General features: G+C 50.5%; 1 protein-coding gene across 3 annotated transcripts in view; it reads right to left on the bottom strand.

Moving 5' to 3' along the window:
* The window catches only part of TRIM66 (tripartite motif containing 66), a 60,454-nt gene that overhangs the window by 7,381 nt on the left and 34,194 nt on the right, over positions 1–18,879 (bottom strand). For all 3 annotated transcript variants that reach the window (XM_073545190.1, XM_073545192.1, XM_073545191.1), the window contains 7 exons: positions 18,166–18,429; positions 14,526–14,778; positions 14,373–14,436; positions 9,408–9,582; positions 6,462–6,847; positions 5,758–5,893; positions 537–611 (listed from right to left, as the gene is read on the bottom strand). In XM_073545190.1, the coding sequence (XP_073401291.1) occupies positions 537–611; positions 5,758–5,893; positions 6,462–6,847; positions 9,408–9,582; positions 14,373–14,436; positions 14,526–14,778; positions 18,166–18,429 (1,353 nt within the window). The remainder of the gene's footprint in view (positions 1–536; positions 612–5,757; positions 5,894–6,461; positions 6,848–9,407; positions 9,583–14,372; positions 14,437–14,525; positions 14,779–18,165; positions 18,430–18,879) is intronic.

The raw sequence follows: 18,879 nt of genomic DNA, 5'->3' as shown, positions 1-18,879 counted from the left end.
GGGCACTTAGGTGTGATAGTCTGCAGAAGACAGCAGGTATAGTAGTGAATATAGTGTGACCGTGTGGGGGCACTTAGGTGTGATAGTCTGCAGAAGACAGCAGGTATAGTAGTGAATATAGTGTGACCGTGTGGGGGCACTTAGGTGTGATAGTCTGCAGAAGACAGCAGGTATAGTAATGAATATAGTGTGACCGTGTGGGGGCACTTAGGTGTGATAGTCTGCAGCAGACGGCAGGTATAGTAATGAATATAGTGTGACCGTGTGGGGGCACTTAGGTGTGATAGTCTGCAGAAGACAGCAGGTATAGTAGTGAATATAGTGTGACCGTGTGGGGGCACTTAGGTGTGATAGTCTGCAGCAGACGGCAGGTATAGTAATGAATATAGTGTGACCGTGTGGGGGCACTTAGGTGTGATAGTCTGCAGAAGATGGCAGGTATAGTGTGACCGTCTGGGGGCACTTCTATGTGTCTCTCTCCGTCAGGGTTCATTAGAAGAGCGCCTCCCCTAGGATGGTGCTGGAATGACACTTACGACAGGGCTGACCGGTTCCTGGAACGGGACGCTCAGACTATTACAGTACAGAGACAGCACCATCTTCTCGCACCGCTGTAATGGAAACACACGGCGTCAGGTTATAAAGCTCCGTACAGCAATGAACGCAGTTGAAGAGGAGGTAAAGAGGTTTGTGCCCAAAATTAAACATAAACAAAAACAACTAGAGGAATGGAAATTATCAAAATATATTTTACTAAAATATACAGTTGGGAAAACACCTTATGTTTCGGACTATAAGAAGCACCCCACATTTTCAGAAGGAAAATAGGGGAAACAAATTAATGAGTCAAATGGAGGTCTGTCTTACAGTCCGAATTCAGCGAATCCGGGGGGGATCAGCAGCGCTAGTGGAGCGGGGTCACAGGAGATGTTTGGTGGTTCAGCAATATGACTCCTATCCCAGGCAGGTCTGGTGGCCTCCGGGAAATCCCATCCCAGGCTGGTGCGGCAGGTTTGACGGTGGTGCTCAGGGCTCTGCTGGCATCTTGTGAAAGCCCAGAGGCCCCGCATATCCATTGCTGCGAGCGGTGGCCTCCGGGAAAATGGCCACCAGAGATTGAGATCTCAGGAACGTTGCCAAGATCTCAACCTGAACATGCGCCACCCATGGCGGCCATTTTGCCGGAGGCCACCGCATCACAGCAGATTGAGATCTCGTCCCGAGATCTTGGGAACCAAGATCTCAATCTGAGCATGTGCCGCCCCCAGGCTTTCACAAAATGCCGTCAGAGCCCCCTGCACCACAGAGCATCAACGCCGAACCTGCTGCACCAGCCTGGAAAGGGAGTGTGATCATTGTCCGGCAGTGTCGGAAAGGGGCCGACACAGAATCACCCGACTCCTGCTGCCTCCACAGTATTTGCAAGTATATTCCGACTATATGACGCACCCCCATTTGCTCGAAAAATTTTTTGGGAAAAAAGTGCATCTTATAGTCTGAAAAATACAATAAGTATTTGATCCCTTGCTGACTTTGTAAGTTTGCCCACTGACAGACATGAACAGTCTATAATTTTAAGGGTAGGTTAATTTGAACATTGAGAGATAGAACATCAAAAATAAAATCCAGAAAATCACATTGAGAAATAAATATTTGATCCCTCTGGCAAGCAAGACTTAATACTTGGTGGTAAAACCCTTGTTGGCAGGCTCAGCAGTCAGACGTTTCTTGTAGTTGATGATGAGGTTTGCGCACATGTCAGGGGGAGTTTTGCTCCACTCCTCTTTACAGATCATCTCTAAATCATTAAGATTTTGAGGCTGTCACTTGGCCACTCGGATCTTCACCTCCCTCCATAAGTTTTCTGTGGGATTAAGGTCTGGAGACTGGCTAGCCACTCCATGACCTTAATGTGCTTCTTTTTGAGCCACTCCTTTGTTGCCTTGACTGTATGTTTTGGGTCATTATGACCCAGCCACGACCCATTTTAATGTCCGGGCGGAAGGAGGTTGTCACTCAGGATTTTACGGTACATGACTCCATCCATTCTCCCATTGATGCGGTGAAGTAGTTCTGTGTCCTTAGCAGAGAAACACCCCCAAAACATAATGTTTCCACCTCCATGCTTGACAGTGGGGACGGTGTTCTTTGGGTCATAGGCAGCATTTCTCTTCCTCCAAACACGGCGAGTTGAGTTAATGCCAAAGAGCTCAATTTGTGTCTCATCTGACCACAGCACCTTCTCCCGATCACTCATAAAATCATCCAGGTGTTCATTGGGAAACTTCAGACGGGCTGCACATGTGCCTTCTTGAGCAGGGAGGCCTTGCGGGCACTGCAGGATTGTAAACCTTTACGGTGTAATGTGTTACCAATGGTTTTCTTGGTGACTCTGATCCCAACTGCCTTGAGATCATTAACAAGTTCCCCCCCCCCCCCCCCCCCCCGTGTAGTTTTAGGCTTATCTCTCACCTTCCCCATGATCAAGGATACCCCACGCGGTGAGATTTTGCATGGTGCCCCAGATCGATATCGACTGACAGTCATTTTGTATTTCTTCCATTTTCTTACTATTGCACCAACAGTTGTCGCCTTCTCACCCAGCGTCTTACTTATGGTTTTGTAGCCCATTCCAGCTTTGTGCCAGTCTATGATCTTGTCCCTGACATTCTTACAAATCTCTTTGGTCTTGCCCATGTTGTGGAGGTTAGAGTCTGACTGATTGAGTCTGTGGACAGGAGTCTTTTATAAAGGTGACAATGTAACACAGCTGTCTGTAATGCAAATAACCAGTTGATTAGGAGCGTCTAACTGGTCTGTAGGAGCCAGAACTCTTAATGGTTGGTAGGGGATCAAATACTTATTTCTCACTGCAAAATGCAAATCAGTTTATATAATTGATACAATGTGATTTTCTGGATTTTATTTTTGATGCTAGAGCTAGGCCCGATGCTATCGCGATGGGAGTGCGGTGAAGATACCATAGGTGTATGCTTAATGGTGGTGACAGGAGCAGCGGACAGGTCTCACAACGTTGGCGCTTTCCATCTGTTCTGGATGATCCCTCTGCAGTTTTGGATTGTATGTGTGGGGTCATTTGAGCTCTTTCACCCCTTGTGCACCGTTTCTTCCTTGGCGTGTGCTGTATTACAATTGTTATACAGTATGGGGCTGTGTTGCATTTGCTGCTGGCTGAGCTAATAATAATAACGTATAGATTGGCAGTGTCCTGGCTTTCTTTGTGCCGTAATGGTGAGGAGGCCAAATATCCAGAAGCTGTGCCTCAGTGGTGTGAACTATGTACATACCAGTAGTATTGTCTCAGATAGTAGACAACATTGATACACATTATGGGACTATGGGGAAGTTTGTGCTGCGTGAGGTAATCAAAAATCGCAAGTAAGCCTGTGCAGGTACACCGCGCAGTTATGGCTGTCACTGGGGATAGCGGTGATGTATATCTGTCACTTGCGCAGGTTGTTGCCGTAAGGTTGTTACTGCGGCTGCACAAGTAAAACATAGACGTCACCGCTATTCCCCACGCAGGCGCAGTAACAGCCGGGTCGTTACCGCACATGCGCGGGTAGAGTGAGCAGTTGTGGCTGTTACTGCGCCTGCGTGGGAATAGCGGAGACGTGTATGTCACTTGCACAGGACTGCGCACTGCGCAAGTGACACTGCCGCGGTGCCTTGCGGGATTCAAGGACAACGGCCGTAAGTCCCAACTGGCGATTTTAGAATATATATAAATATATATATATCTCTCAATGTTAAAGTGAACCTACCCTTAGAATTACAGACTGTGTAAGTTTGCCCAATGACAAAGACATGAACAATCAGAAAGGGATCAAATACTTATTTCCTTCACTGTACAAATGACATCACTGGAATGAACAATACACCAGATTAGAAGAAAACGCATGAGCGACCCCGGAGCAAAGCCGGACTGAGATGATATAACCTAGTGATGGAACGCGAGGCGATGATTCCAGAGAAAAGGGAAGAGTCCGGCTCCCCGGCCGGCGGCCCAGGAACCAGAACAATAGTGACAAGTACCGAGACGGCGCCAAACCCGGCGCGCTTCACTACAGCTTCCCCCGGGCTGCTTCCTGCATTACGCCTGACATGGCACTGTTCATACCCGTCTGGTCGGCCGCTCCCGGCTCACACACGTGATCTTGTGGTTCTGGATACATTAAATTCTAATTGTCTTTTTAAAACTTTTGATATCTTTATAATAATTCCTGTTCTCGCACTCCTTGTTTCTAGTAGGCATATTGCTCTACGTTGTAGGATTGGATACACGGCTCAGCAGACGGTATCACACAGGAGAGGATTAGATACACGGCTCAGCAGTCAGTATCACACAGGAGAGGATTAGATACACAGCTCAGCAGTCAGTATCACACAGGATAGGATTAGATACATGGCTCAGCAGTCAGTATCACACAGGATAGGATTAGATACACGGCTCAGCAGTCAGTATCACACAGGAGAGGATTAGATACACGGCTCAGCAGTCAGTATCACACAGGAGAGGATTAGATACACAGTTCAGCAGTCAGTATCACACAGGATAGGATTAGGTACACGGCTCAGCAGACGGTACCACACAGGAGAGGATTAGATACACGGCCCAGCAGACAGTATCACACAGGAGAGGATTAGATACACGGCCCAGCAGACAGTATCACACAGGAAAGGATTAGATACAAGGCTCAGCAGACAGTATCACACAGGAGAGGATTAGATACACGGCCCAGCAGACATTATCACACAGGATAGGATTAGATACACGGCTTAGCAGTCAGTATCACACAGGATAGGATTAGATACACAGCTCAGCAGTCAGTATCACACAGGATAGGATTAGATACACAGCTCAGCAGTCAGTATCACACAGGATAGGATTAGATACACGGCTCAGCAGTCAGTATCACACAGGATAGGATTAGATACACGGCTCAGCAGTCAGTATCACACAGGATAGGATTAGATACACGGCTCAGCAGTCAGTATCACACAGGAGAGGATTAGATACACGGCTCAGCAGTCAGTATCACACAGGAGAGGATTAGATACACGGCTCAGCAGACAGTATCACACAGGAGAGGATTAGATACACGGCCCAGCAGACAGTATCACACAGGATAGGATTAGATACACGGCTCAGCAGACAGTATCACACAGGAGAGGATTAGATACACGGCCCAGCAGACAGTATCACACAGGATAGGATTAGATACACGGCTTAGCAGTCAGTATCACACAGGATAGGATTAGATACACGGCTCAGCAGTCAGTATCACACAGGATAGGATTAGATACACGGCTCAGCAGACAGTATCACACAGGAGAGGATTAGATACACGGCCCAGCAGACAGTATCACACAGGATAGGATTAGATACACGGCTCAGCAGTCAGTATCACACAGGATAGGATTAGATACACGGCTCATCAGTCAGTATCACACAGGATAGGATTAGATACACGGCTCAGCAGTCAGTATCACACAGGATAAGATTAGATACACGGTTCAGCAGTCAGAATCACACAGGAGAGGATTAGATACACGGCTCAGCAGTCAGTATCACACAGGAGAGGATTAGATACACGGCTCAGCAGACAGTATCACACAGGAGAGGATTAGATACACGGCTCAGCAGTCAGTATCACACATGGTGAGCTCAGATACCTTGTCCTTATAAATGCCTTGGCCTTTAATAACTAGCGATGGTTATAATGAGGGTCTCACCCGCTCATCTGCGGTGTCCAGGTGCGGTAACATCCCCTCTTCGGTCTTATTTTCCCGGCTGTAACGAGTGTTATCACAGTCGTATTCCACTTCTGGCTTGCTCGGATGGCGACACAGCGTACAGACCCATTCACCTCTGCAACAAACACATTAGATATCACCAAATGCCTGAAATTAGCGCGCCCTAGGTCAGAAATCCAGTATTGTGAGAGCCGTGTCTGCTCAGCAAGGGGCAGCAGAGATCTGTATATATCTACAGTCACAAATGGGATTGGAGATTTCCTATTTCCCTCTGCTGGGTCCTGGTAGTTCACGAGACTGCGCCTGTGCCAGTCTCCTGTGCTCTTCCCACGCCCGTGCTTGTCCCTCGGCTATGTGCGTCCCCCACCTGTGCCCGTCTCACACCTGTGCCCGTCCCATCACTAAAGTACATATTCTATGCAGAAACCCATAGCAAAGGGGTTTCTATAAAATGTCAAACGAGACCTTTTTAATGATCCAATGAAAAATGTTTTTACTCATTTACATCAAATCAAGGTCTTGAAAATCTGACACCTCTTTATGGCACAATCACACGGCCGTATCAATGGGGCCAGGATCGATGGATCGATCCCTCTTCCTTGTGCAGCGTATGACGCCCTGTATGGCGGTGGCCGGTGGCTGACTCCCCACAATAACGCCACTTTCCAGAGGTGAATTCGTACCCTGGGAAGCTGAGGAGAGCGGGCACGTGGCAGGACAGGTGGTAAACCTTCGGACAGGTGTCGCAGCACAGCATCTCTCCGCCGTTCAGACACACAGCGCAGAAATCCTCATTTTCAATGTGCTTGGGGTCATCAGATTTTTTCGACGGTCCTGTGTTCTTGCATTCATGGGGGTGTTCAGGCTCTGGCTCCACAATGTGTCTGATCTCCTGAGTTCCCCCAGTATAAGACTGTATCCGAGGAAAAGGATGCGGCCTTACTGGTGGTGTCCGCACAGGAGGAGCTGTGACCTGTGGTACGGCGTCCGGATCATATGGAGACTGTGCTGCCGACTGTGGTGAAATCTCCGTGGACGGAGATGACGAGTGTGAGCTGTCCGCATTCACCTGCAGTAACCAGAAGCCAACATGTCAGCCAGGACTTCACTATACCTCCAGTCACCCCCACAGCCGCAGTCAATATTCTGCTGTTACATCGTCTCTTATCCTCCAATCACCTCCAGAGCTGCACTCACTATTCTACTGTTACATGATGACTTATCCTCCAGTCACCCCCCACAGCTGCAGTCACTATTCTGCTGTTACATGATGACTTATCCTCCAGTCACCTCCAGAGCTGCAGTCACTATTCTGCTGTTACATTGTGTCTTATCCTCCAGTCACCTCCATAGCTGCACTCACTATTCTGCTGTTACATTGTGTCTTATCCTCCAGTGACCTCCAGAGCTGCAGTCACTATTCTGCTGTTACATGATGACTTATCCTCCAGTCACCTACAGAGCTGCAGTCACTATTCTGCGGTTACATTGTGTCTTATCCTCCAGTCACCTACAGAGCTGCAGTCACTATTCTGCTGTTACATGATGTCTTATTCTCCAGTCACCTACAGAGCCGCAGTCACTCTTCTGCTGTTACATGATGTCTTATCCTCCAGTCACCAACAGAGCTGCAGTCACTATTCTGCGGTTACATTGTGTCTTATCCTCCAGTCACCTCCAGAGCTGCAGTCACTATTCTGCTGTTACATTGTGTCTTATCCTCCAGTCACCTCCAGAGCTGCAGTCACTATTCTGCTGTTACATGATGACTTATCCTCCAGTCACCTACAGAGCTGCAGTCACTATTCTGCGGTTACATTGTGTCTTATCCTCCAGTCACCTACAGAGCTGCAGTCACTCTTCTGCTGTTACATGATGTCTTATCCTCCAGTCACCAACAGAGCTGCAGTCACTATTCTGCGGTTACATCGTGTCTTATCCTCCAGTCACCTATAGAGCTGCAGTCACTATTCTGCTGTTACATGATGACTTATCCTCCAGTCACCTATACAGCTGCAGTCACTATTCTGCTGTTACATCGTGTCTTATCCTCCAGTCACCTCCAGAGCTGCAGTCACTATTCTGCTGTTACATGATGACTTATCCTCCAGTCACCTACAGAGCTGCAGTCACTATTCTGCTGTTACATGATGTCTTATCCCCCCAGTCACCTACAGAGCTGCAGTCACTCTTCTGCTGTTACATGATGTCTTATCCTCCAGTCACCTATACAGCTGCAGTCACTATTCTGCTGTTACATTGTGTCTTATCCTCCAGTCACCTCCAGAGCTGCAGTCACTCTTCTGCTGTTACATCATGTCTTATCCTCCAGTCACCTATACAGCTGCAGTCACTATTCTGCTGTTACATCGTGTCTTATCCTCCAGTCACCTCCAGAGCTGCAGTCACTATTCTGCTGTTACATGATGTCTTATCCTCCAGTCACCAACAGAGCTGCAGTCACTATTCTGCGGTTACATCATGTCTTATCCTCCAGTCACCTATAGAGCTGCAGTCACTATTCTGCTGTTACATGCTGTCTTATCCTCCAGTCACCTCCAGAGCTGCAGTCACTCTTCTGCTGTTACATGATGTCTTATCCTCCAGTCACCTATACAGCTGCAGTCACTATTCTGCTGTTACATCGTGTCTTATCCTCCAGTCACCTCCAGAGCTGCACTCACTATTCTGCTGTTACATTGTGTCTTATCCTCCAGTCATCTACAGAGCTGCTGTCACTATTCTGCTGTTACATCGTGTCTTATCCTCCAGTCACCTACAGAGCTGCAGTCACTATTCTGCTGTTACATGATGTCTTATCCTCCAGTCACCTACAGAGCTGCAGTCACTATTCTGCGGTTGCATCGTGTCTTATCCTCCAGTCACCTCCAGAGCTGCAGTCACTATTCTGCGGTTACACGATGTCTTATCCTCCAGTCACCTCCAGAGCTGCAGTCACTATTCTGCGGTTGCATCGTGTCTTATCCTCCAGTCACCTCCAGAGCTGCAGTCACTATTCTGCTGTTACATCGTGTCTTATCCTCCAGTCACCTACAGAGCTGCAGTCACTATTCTGCTGTTACATGATGTCTTATCCTCCAGTCACCTACAGAGCTGCAGTCACTATTCTGCGGTTGCATCGTGTCTTATCCTCCAGTCACCTCCAGAGCTGCAGTCACTATTCTGCGGTTACACGATGTCTTATCCTCCAGTCACCTCCAGAGCTGCAGTCACTATTCTGCGGTTGCATCGTGTCTTATCCTCCAGTCACCTCCAGAGCTGCAGTCACTATTCTGCTGTTACATCGTGTCTTATCCTCCAGTCACCTCCACAGCTGCAGTCTCTATTCTGCTGTTAAATTGTCTCTTGTCCTCTAGTCACCTCCACAGCTGCAGATACATTACTGCTGGTTTCCTTGTAGGTTACTTTGCTTCTTTGTCTGGATCACGGTCTGTACATGCGCTGTCGCTGTCCACTTGTGAGATATAATATTATTATAGCGCCATTTATTCCTTGGCGCTTTGCTTGGGGGATATGTAATTCTCACATCATTGATACATTGTATACGGAGTTCAGCTCTGGGTGTGACTGGAGTATGATACAAGGTGTCCTAGTCCTCGCTCTCTCACCTTGATGGACATGCTTTTGTACCGGGCGCCATATTTAATCAGTACGCGCAGAGAGCCGTCCTCGTCCTTCTTCTGGGGCTGCACCTTAAACACCGGGAGCTCTCCCGATGGAGGGGGACAGATCTTCAGACGCTCCAGACGCACATACGGGATCTTCGTTTCTTTTGCTTCTGCCCTGAAATAAAAGGATGATTATTCACAATTTACTAGATGTGTGCCAGCTCTCTAGATGCAGCCTGCAGTGTAAAGAATGAAGGTTTCCAATAATGGCTATGTCGATTTATGCTTCTTTACTTGCTAGTCCAGTGCATACTACAGATAGTACCAGCCACAGAAAACAGAACAAATTCCTCCATTCTTTACACTGCAGTCTGCAGACAAGAAAACACAGCTAAATGGGTACGTTTCCAAGTGATCTCTAATGATGAAACTGCGTTATATCAGACAGACCCCTGAAAGGGTTAATGCAGGCTATATACTGAGTGTTGGTACTGACCCCTGGACTTTTTGACACCCATGGGGCAGAGAAGAAGGGCACTAATGAGAACTGGTGGATTATTAATGGGATTACATTATAAAGGAAGGTGCTGTACAACAGGCTGACCCCCGTTATCAGCTCGGAGGGTCCTGTGATTAGCGCCTCGGGGAATGTCGCCACCTGTGCGGTCAGGTTGTGAGCGCTTAGATTAGGGAACGCTCGTGCCGGAGTATTGTGCTTGCTGTTCTGATCCTGATACGATGACCTCGGTTCCCCTTTATTCCTGGTGCCACCTAATCAGAGCGTTCTCCTGAAGTCCTGACCTTGGAAATGCAGCTGCGGCCCAGCAATGGTCACCTATACGTGGCAGAACGCAGGAGTGCAGACGCCTTATCCAGCGCTACCTCGTCCATATGGGACCGATCTGATGTGGAAAATCTGCAGCAACAAAACCTGACTTGTTGCAGAATTGCTGCACGTTTCCCTTCTCCTCGGCCCACATTTCATGTGTTATAATTCCCTGCCGTGTTCACGACGTCTGTTTGCTGTTAGTGAGTTACATTCTATCGTGTGCAAAAAGTGCAGCGTACTACCGCTCCAGCAACGTGGGGAGATGTAAGCACGCCTCATGTCCACTGCGCAGTGTTTAACGCAGCAGAAATTCACCTGCATTTTTTTAATTTGCAATATATGAATCTCTCGCATGCATTTTACTTGCAGATTTTTTCCAGAGATTTGAATGAAATGAAGAAAAATGTAAATAAAACCTGTCTATATCTTAAATGCATGTAATACGCACAAGACTTTACCAATAAGTTAAGTAACTCAGCAAGTTGGACGATTCCAAAGCAAAGTAGATGTAAAACATGACAGACCAAAAGGAGACAAAAAAACGCAGCTGCAAAAAATGTGATGAAATCACATTTAAAAAAAACATGGGCGATAAACAACCACTAGTAAACTAAATTAGCCAAGCAGAAAATGTACAGCGTCAAAGATGCACCAAATACTCATTGTGGCAACTTAGAATATACTTCAGAGCTGTAGTCACAATTCTGCTATTTGGAAATAGTTGGTAGATTATGGACATTCACCCTCCACTAGCTGAGCTCTTATACTACAGGGGGCAGTAGGACAGATGTCACTCATTAGGAGTGTGTCCAAAATCTGTCAATGGCCGCAGGGTCCTCGCCGGCCATGGGTTACTAACCTGCAGCAGGGTACTTGCCGGCCACGGGTTACTAACCTGCAGCAGGGTACTCGCTGGCCAGCAGGGTACTCGCCAGCCACGAGTTACTAATCTGCAGCAGGGTATTCGCCAGCCACGAGTTACTAACCTGCAGCAGGGTACTCGCCGGCCACTTGTTACTAACCTGCAGCAGGGTACTCGCCAGCCACGAGTTACTAATCTGCAGCAGGGTACTCACCAGCCACGAGTTACTAACCTGCAGCAGGGTACTCGCGGGCCACGAGTTACTAACCTGCAGCAGGGTACTCGCCGGCCACGAGTTACTAACCTGCAGCAGGGTACTCGCCGGCCACGAGTTACTAATCTGCAGCTGGGTACTCGCCAGCCACGAGTTACTAACCTGCAGCAGGGTACTCGCCAGCCACGAGTTACAAATCTGCAGCAGGGTACTCGCCAGCCACGAGTTACAAATCTGCAGCAGGGTACTCGCCAGCCACGAGTTACTAACCTGCAGCAGGGTACTCGCCAGCCACGAGTTACTAATCTGCAGCAGGGTACTCGCCAGCCACGAGTTACAAATCTGCAGCAGGGTACTCGCCAGCCACGAGTTACTAACCTGCAGCAGGGTACTCGCCAGCCACGAGTTACTAATCTGCATCAGGGTACTCGCCAGCCACGAGTTACTAATGTGCAGCAGGGTACTCGCCGGCCACGAGTAACTAACCTGCAGCAGGGTACTCGCCTGCCACAAGTAACTAACCTGCAGCAGGGTACTTGCTGGCCACGGGTTACTAACCTGCAGCACGGTACTCGCCGGCCACGAGTAACTAACCTGAAGCAGGGTACTCGCCTGCCACAAGTAACTAACCTGCAGCAGGGTACTCGCCAGCCACGAGTTACTAACCTGCAACAGGGTACTCGCCAGCCACGAGTTACTAATCTGCAGCAGGGTACTCGCCGGCCACGAGTAACTAACCTGCAGCAGGGTACTCGCCTGCCACAAGTAACTAACCTGCAGCAGGGTACTTGCTGGCCACGGGTTACTAACCTGCAGCACGGTACTCGCCGGCCACGAGTAACTAACCTGAAGCAGGGTACTTGCCTGCCACAAGTAACTAACCTGCAGCAGGGTACTCGCCAGCCACGGGTTACTAACCTGCAGCACGGTACTCGCCAGCCACGAGTAACTAACCTGAAGCAGGGTACTCGCCTGCCACAAGTAACTAACCTGCAGCAGGGTACTCGCCGGCCACGAGTAACTAACCTGCAGCAGGGTACTCACCAGCCACGAGTGACTAACCTGCAGCAGGGTACTCACCAGCCATGAGTGACTAACCTGCAGCAGGATACTCGCCAGCCACGGTTTACTAACCTGCAGCAGGGTACTCGCCAGCCACGAGTTACTAATCTGCAGCAGGGTACCCACCAGCCACGAGTGACTAACCTGCAGCAGGGTACTCGCCGGCCACGAGTAACTAACCTGCATCAGGGTACTCGCCGGCCACGAGTTACTAACCTGCAGCAGGGTACTCGCCGGCCACAGGTTATTAACCTGCAGCAGGGTACTCGCCAGCCACGAGTAACTAACCTGCAGCAGGGTACTCGCCAGCCACGAGTAACTAACCTGCAGCAGGGTACTCGCCGGCCACGAGTAACTAACCTGCAGCAGGGTACTCGCCAGCCACGGATTACTAACCTGCAGCAGGGTACTCACCAGCCACGAGTTACTAACCTGCAGCAGGGTACTCGCCGGCCACGAGTAACTAACCTGCAGCAGGGTACTCGCCGGCCATGAGTAACTAACCTGCAGCAGGGTACTCACCAGCCACAGGTTACTAACCTGCAGCAGGGTACTCGCCGGCCACGGTTTACTAACCTGCAGCAGGGTACTCGCTGGCCACAGGTTACTAACCTGCAGCAGGGTACTCGCCGGCCACAGGTTACTAACCTGCAGCAGGCTACTCTCCGGCCACAGGTTACAAACCTGCAGCAGGGTACTCGCCGGCCACAGGTTACTAACCTGCAGCAGGGTACTCGCCGGCCACGGTTTACTAACCTGCAGCAGGGTACTCGCCGGCCGCGAGTAACTAACCTGCATCAGGGTACTCGCCGGCCACGGGTTACTAACCTGCAGCAGGGTACACGCCGGCCATGAGTAGCTAACCTGCAGCAGGGTACTCACCAGCCACAGGTTACTAACCTGCAGCAGGGTACTCGCCGGCCACGAGTAACTAACCTGCAGCAGGGTACTCGCCGGCCACAGGTTACTAACCTGCAGCAGTGTACTCTCCGGCCGCAGTGTACTAACCTGCAGCAGGGTACTCGCCGGCCACGGTTTACTAACCTGCAGCAGGGTACTCGCTGGCCACAGGTTACTAACCTGCAGCAGGGTACTCGCCGGCCACAGGTTACTAACCTGCAGCAGGGTACTCTCCGGCCAAAGGTTACTAACCTGCAGCAGGGTACTCGCCGGCCACAGGTTACTAACCTGCAGCAGGGTACTCACTGGCCACGGTTTACTAACCTGCAGCAGGGTACTCGCCGGCCACGAGTAACTAACCTGCAGCAGGGTACTCGCCGGCCACGAGTAACTAACCTGCATCAGGGTACTCGCCGGCCACGAGTAACTAACCTGCATCAGGGTACTCGCCGGCCACGGGTTACTAACCTGCAGCAGGGTACTTGCCGGCCACGAGTAACTAACCTGCATCAGGGTACTTGCCGGCCACAGGTTACTAACCTGCAGCAGGGTACTCGCCGGCCACAGGTTACTAACCTGCAGCAGGGTACTCGCCGGCCACGGGTTACTAACCTGCAGCAGTGTACTCGCTGGCCACAGTTTACTAACCTGCAGCAGGGTACTAACCTGCAGCAGGGTACTCGCCGGCCACAGGTTACTAACCTGCAGCAGGGTACTCTCCGGCCACAGGTTACTAACCTGCAGCAGGGTACTCGCCGGCCACAGGTTACTAACCTGCAGCAGGCTACTCTCCGGCCACAGGTTACTAACCTGCAGCAGGGTACTCGCCGGCCACAGGTTACTAACCTGCAGCAGGGTACTCGCCGGCCACAGGTTACTAACCTGCAGCAGGGTACTCTCCGGCCGCAGGGTACTCACCTGCAGCAGGGTACTCGCCGGCCACAGGTTACTAACCTGCAGCAGGGTACTCTCCGGCCACAGGTTACTAACCTGCAGCAGGGTACTCGCCGGCCACAGGTTACTAACCTGCAGCAGGGTACTCGCCGGCCACAGGTTACTAACCTGCAGCAGGGTACTCTCCGGCCGCAGGGTACTCACCTGCTGGTGCCTTCTTGCCTCTTCAGCTCTTGGGGATGACACTGCTGGAAGCGACTGTCTGTATCTAGGAGAGAAATGCTTGTAACAGTACAGAGCTCTGGTGTAATGTGGGGTCTATCAGGGGGGCTCTGACTTATCTCAGGGTTCACTTACCGGCTTCATTCTTGATCTCCTTGATCACCGGTTGTGGGGGTGTGGGGTCTCTCCGGGGTGCTGAGGATGATCCAGATGGGTAACATTTTTTAAGGGAGAGATTTATTGGCTCCTCAAACATATTCTCCAGCGGCAGCACAATATCATTCAGTGCCGTGCTGCTGTCCGGTCCCAACGTGGTGTCAGGCAGCGGCAGTGGTTGTGGGGGCTGTGGCGGTGGTGGTCCACTACAGCTAAAATTCTCATTTTCTATCTGAAGAAAAACATTAAAATTAGAAGGAACCGTATCTACTTACGTTACTGGGATAACAGCAACTTTTATGGACAATGCAGGAGTCACCAGTTACTTCAGTCACAGACACAAAACAGCTCCAAGGAGCAGGAGACCCTAAAACAAGTCGGTGTGAGCCCCTATAGGGGAAACCGTCCAAATCTACCTGCTCACAGCTGTGGAGGCTGCATGGCGCTCTCACACTCGGGGTACGAGATAATGACGCTGACAGTTGGGGTATGGGATAATGACGCTAACAGTTGGGGTATGGGATAATGACGCTGACACTCGGGGTGCGGGATAATGACACTGACAGTCGGGTATGGGATAATGACACTGACAGTCGGGGTATGGGATAATGATGCTGACAGTTGGGTTATGGGATAATGACGCTGACACTCGGGGTGCGGGATAATGACGCTGACAGTCGGGTATGGGATAATGACGCTGACAGTTGGGGTATGGGATAATGACGCTGACACTCGGGGTGCGGGATAATGACGCTGACAGTCGGGTATGGGATAATGACGCTGACAGTTGGGGTATGGGATAATGACGCTGACAGTTGGGGTATGGGATAATGACGCTGACAGTTGGGGTATGGGATAATGACGCTGACACTCGGGGTGCGGGATAATGACGCTGACAGTCGGGTATGGGATAATGACGCTGACAGTTGTATGGAATAATGATGCTGACAGTTGGGTGCGGGATAATGACACTGACACTCGGGGTGCGGGATAATGACACTGACACTCGGGGTACAGGATAATGACGCTGACAGTTGAGGTATGGGACAAAGACATTGACACTCGGGGTATGGGACAATGACGCTGACACTCAGGGTATGGGATAATGACGCTGACACTTGTATGGGATAATGACGCTGATAGTTGGGGTACAGGATAATGACGCAGACACTCGGGGTGCGGAATAATGACACTGACACTCGGGGTATGGGACAATGACGCAGACACTCGGGGTACGGGATAATGACGCTGACAGTTGGGGTAAGGGATAATGACTGACATTCAGGGTACGGGATAATGACGCTGACACTCGGGGTACGGGATAATGACGCAGACACTCGGGGTACGGGATAATGACACTGACACTCGGGGTACGGGACAATGACACTGACACTCGGGGTATGGGACAATGACGCAGACACTCGGGGTATGGGACAATGACGCAGACACTCGGGGTATGGGACAATGACGCAGACACTCGGGGTACGGGATAATGACGCTGACAGTTGGGGTAAGGGATAATGACTGACATTCAGGGTACGGGATAATGACGCTGACACTCGGGGTATGGGATAATGATGCTGACACTCGGGGTACGGGATAACAATGCTGACACTCGGGGTACGGGATAATGACGCTGACACTCGGGGTACGGGATAATGATGCTGACACTCGGGGTACAGTGTAATGACGCTGACACTCGGGGTACGGGATAATGACGCTGACACTCGGGGTACGGGATAATAACGCCGACAGTTGGGGTACGGGATAATGACGCTGACACTCGGGGTACAGGATAATGATGCTGACAGTTGGGGTACGGGATAATGACGCTGACACTCAGGGTATGGGACAATGACGCTGACAGTTGGGGTACGGGAAATGACTGACATTTGAGGTACGGGATAATGACGCTGACACTCGGGGTACGGGATAATGATGCTGACACTCTGGGTATGGGATAATGATGCTGACACTCAGGGTATGGGACAATGACGCTGACAGTTGGGGTATGGGATAATGATGCTGACACTCGGGGTATTGGATAATGATGCTGACACTCGGGGTACGAGAAAATGACACTGACACTCAGGGTACGGGATAATGACACTGACACTCGGGGTATGGGATAATGATGCTGACACTCGGGGTATTGGATAATGATGCTGACACTCGGGGTACAGGGTAATGACGCTGACACTCGGGGTACGGGATAATGATGCTGACACTCGGGGTACAGGGTAATGACGCTGAAAGTTGGAGTACAGGATAATGACGCTGACGGTTGGGGTATGGGATAATGACGCTGACACTCGGGGTACGGTATAATGACGCTGACAGTTGGGGTATGGGATAATGACGCTGACAGTTGGAGTATGGGATAATGACGCTGACAGTTGGGGTATGGGATAATGACGCTGACACTCGGTATGGGATAATGACGCTGACACTCGGGGTACGGGATAACGATGCTGACACTCGGGGTACGGGATAACGATGCTGACACTCGGGGTACGGGATAAGGATGCTGACACTCGGGGTACGGGATAATGACGCTGACACTCGGGGTATGGGATAACGATGCTGACACTCGGGGTACGGGATAATGACGCTGACACTCGGGGTACGAGAAAATAACACTGACACTCTGGGTATGGGACAATGACGCTGACAGTTGGGGTACGGGATAATGACGCTGACACTCGGGGTACGGGATAATGATGCTGACACTCGGGGTACGGGGTAATGATGCTGACACTCGGGGTACGGGGTAATGATGCTGACACTCGGGGTACGGGATAATGATGCTGACACTCGGGGTACAGGGTAATGACGCTGACACTCGGGGTACGGGATAATGACGCTGACACTCGGGGTACGGGATAATGACGCTGACAGTTGGGGTACGGGATAATGACGCTGGGATAATGACACTGACACTTGGGGTACGGGATAATGACGCTGACAGTTGGGGTATGGGATAATAACGCCGACAGTTGGGGTATGGGATAATGACGCCGACACTCGGGGTATGGGATAATGGCGCTGACACTCGGGGTATGGGATAATGGCGCTGACACTCGGGGTATGGGATAATGGCGCTGACACTCGGGGTATGGGATAATAACGCCGACAGTTGGGGTATGGGATAATGACGCTGACACTCGGGGTACGGGATAATGACGCTGACGCTCGGAGTAGAGGATGATCTTACACTTAGAGAACTGGATAATGACACCGATACTTGAAGTAAAAGATAATTGACACTCAGGGCACAGGACGAGGACGCTGACACTCGGGGCACAGGACAAGGACGCTGACACTCAGGGCACAGGACGAGGACGCTGACACTCGGGGCACAGGATGAGAGGGATGCTGACACTTGGGGCACACAGGAGGACACTGTGCTATCTCCTACTCTGAGGGTTCTTATGTGTGATGACATTGGTAATACGAAGCTGTTACACTTGCATTGTATAATGTATCATTTACGCCCTGAAGGCCCTGTGTGTGGAGCTGGGAGCCCTGCGGCTGTACACGGTCCCTGATCTACGCGGAGTGCGGCCTCAGAGCTCGGCATTGTTTGTGCTACAGTCCTCCAGGGATCAGTAAACCATACCTTACATATTGCATTCCCCAGGAGAGCGCCCCCTGTTGCTAGGTGATCATTGGGCTCTAGATGCATCTCCTCCGCCACAGCTGCTTCCACTGCGCCATAGGCAGCGATTCTCTCGGTCTCCACTTCACTTCCATAGCACCTGTCTTGGGGCTCACTGAAGAACTGGCAGGTCACCCCTTGCATTTGGGGATCCACGGAGCGAGAAAGTCTGGGAGATGACAATTCTAGTACTGGAGAATTTGAGAAACTTTCTGAGGCTGAACGCTGCAAAAGAAACAAAGAAGTGAGTCCGTCAGTCATATATGGAGTCACTTAGCGCGCACGGCAGTGCCGGCGTCCACTGCTTGTGGAGAGCGGAGAAATTACCGCACTCGAGTGGATGAAGCCACAGATCTGCACTCAGCGAAAGAAGCGGTGACAAGCCCACGCCATAGAAGGCTGATGATGGGCTTTTTACAATGTATCTGTGTACAGTAGGTAAGAACCTGCACTGCTACATTGTAACAAACCCTCTGCTGTGCACAATGGAAGCAAATGTTAGACGCCACCAAAGACTGACCATATACAGTGCTAAATGGGCCCCCGGTCTCCCCCTAACAGAGTTTAATCATGGAAAACAATCTGACATGTTCAAGATCTATACTTTCTGTCGGTGAGGGAGAACATTCTTGTTTACATCACTACGGGCCTGCGGAGCAGATCTGTAGACACCAT

The sequence above is a fragment of the Dendrobates tinctorius genome, unplaced genomic scaffold (genome assembly GCF_039654945.1).
Source record: "Dendrobates tinctorius isolate UK_male_01 unplaced genomic scaffold, ASM3965494v1 ptg000142l, whole genome shotgun sequence".
Classification (NCBI taxonomy): Eukaryota; Metazoa; Chordata; class Amphibia; order Anura; family Dendrobatidae; genus Dendrobates; species Dendrobates tinctorius.
The sequence above is the reverse complement of the archived record's forward strand: the minus strand, read 5'-3'. Positions and strand labels throughout refer to the sequence as shown.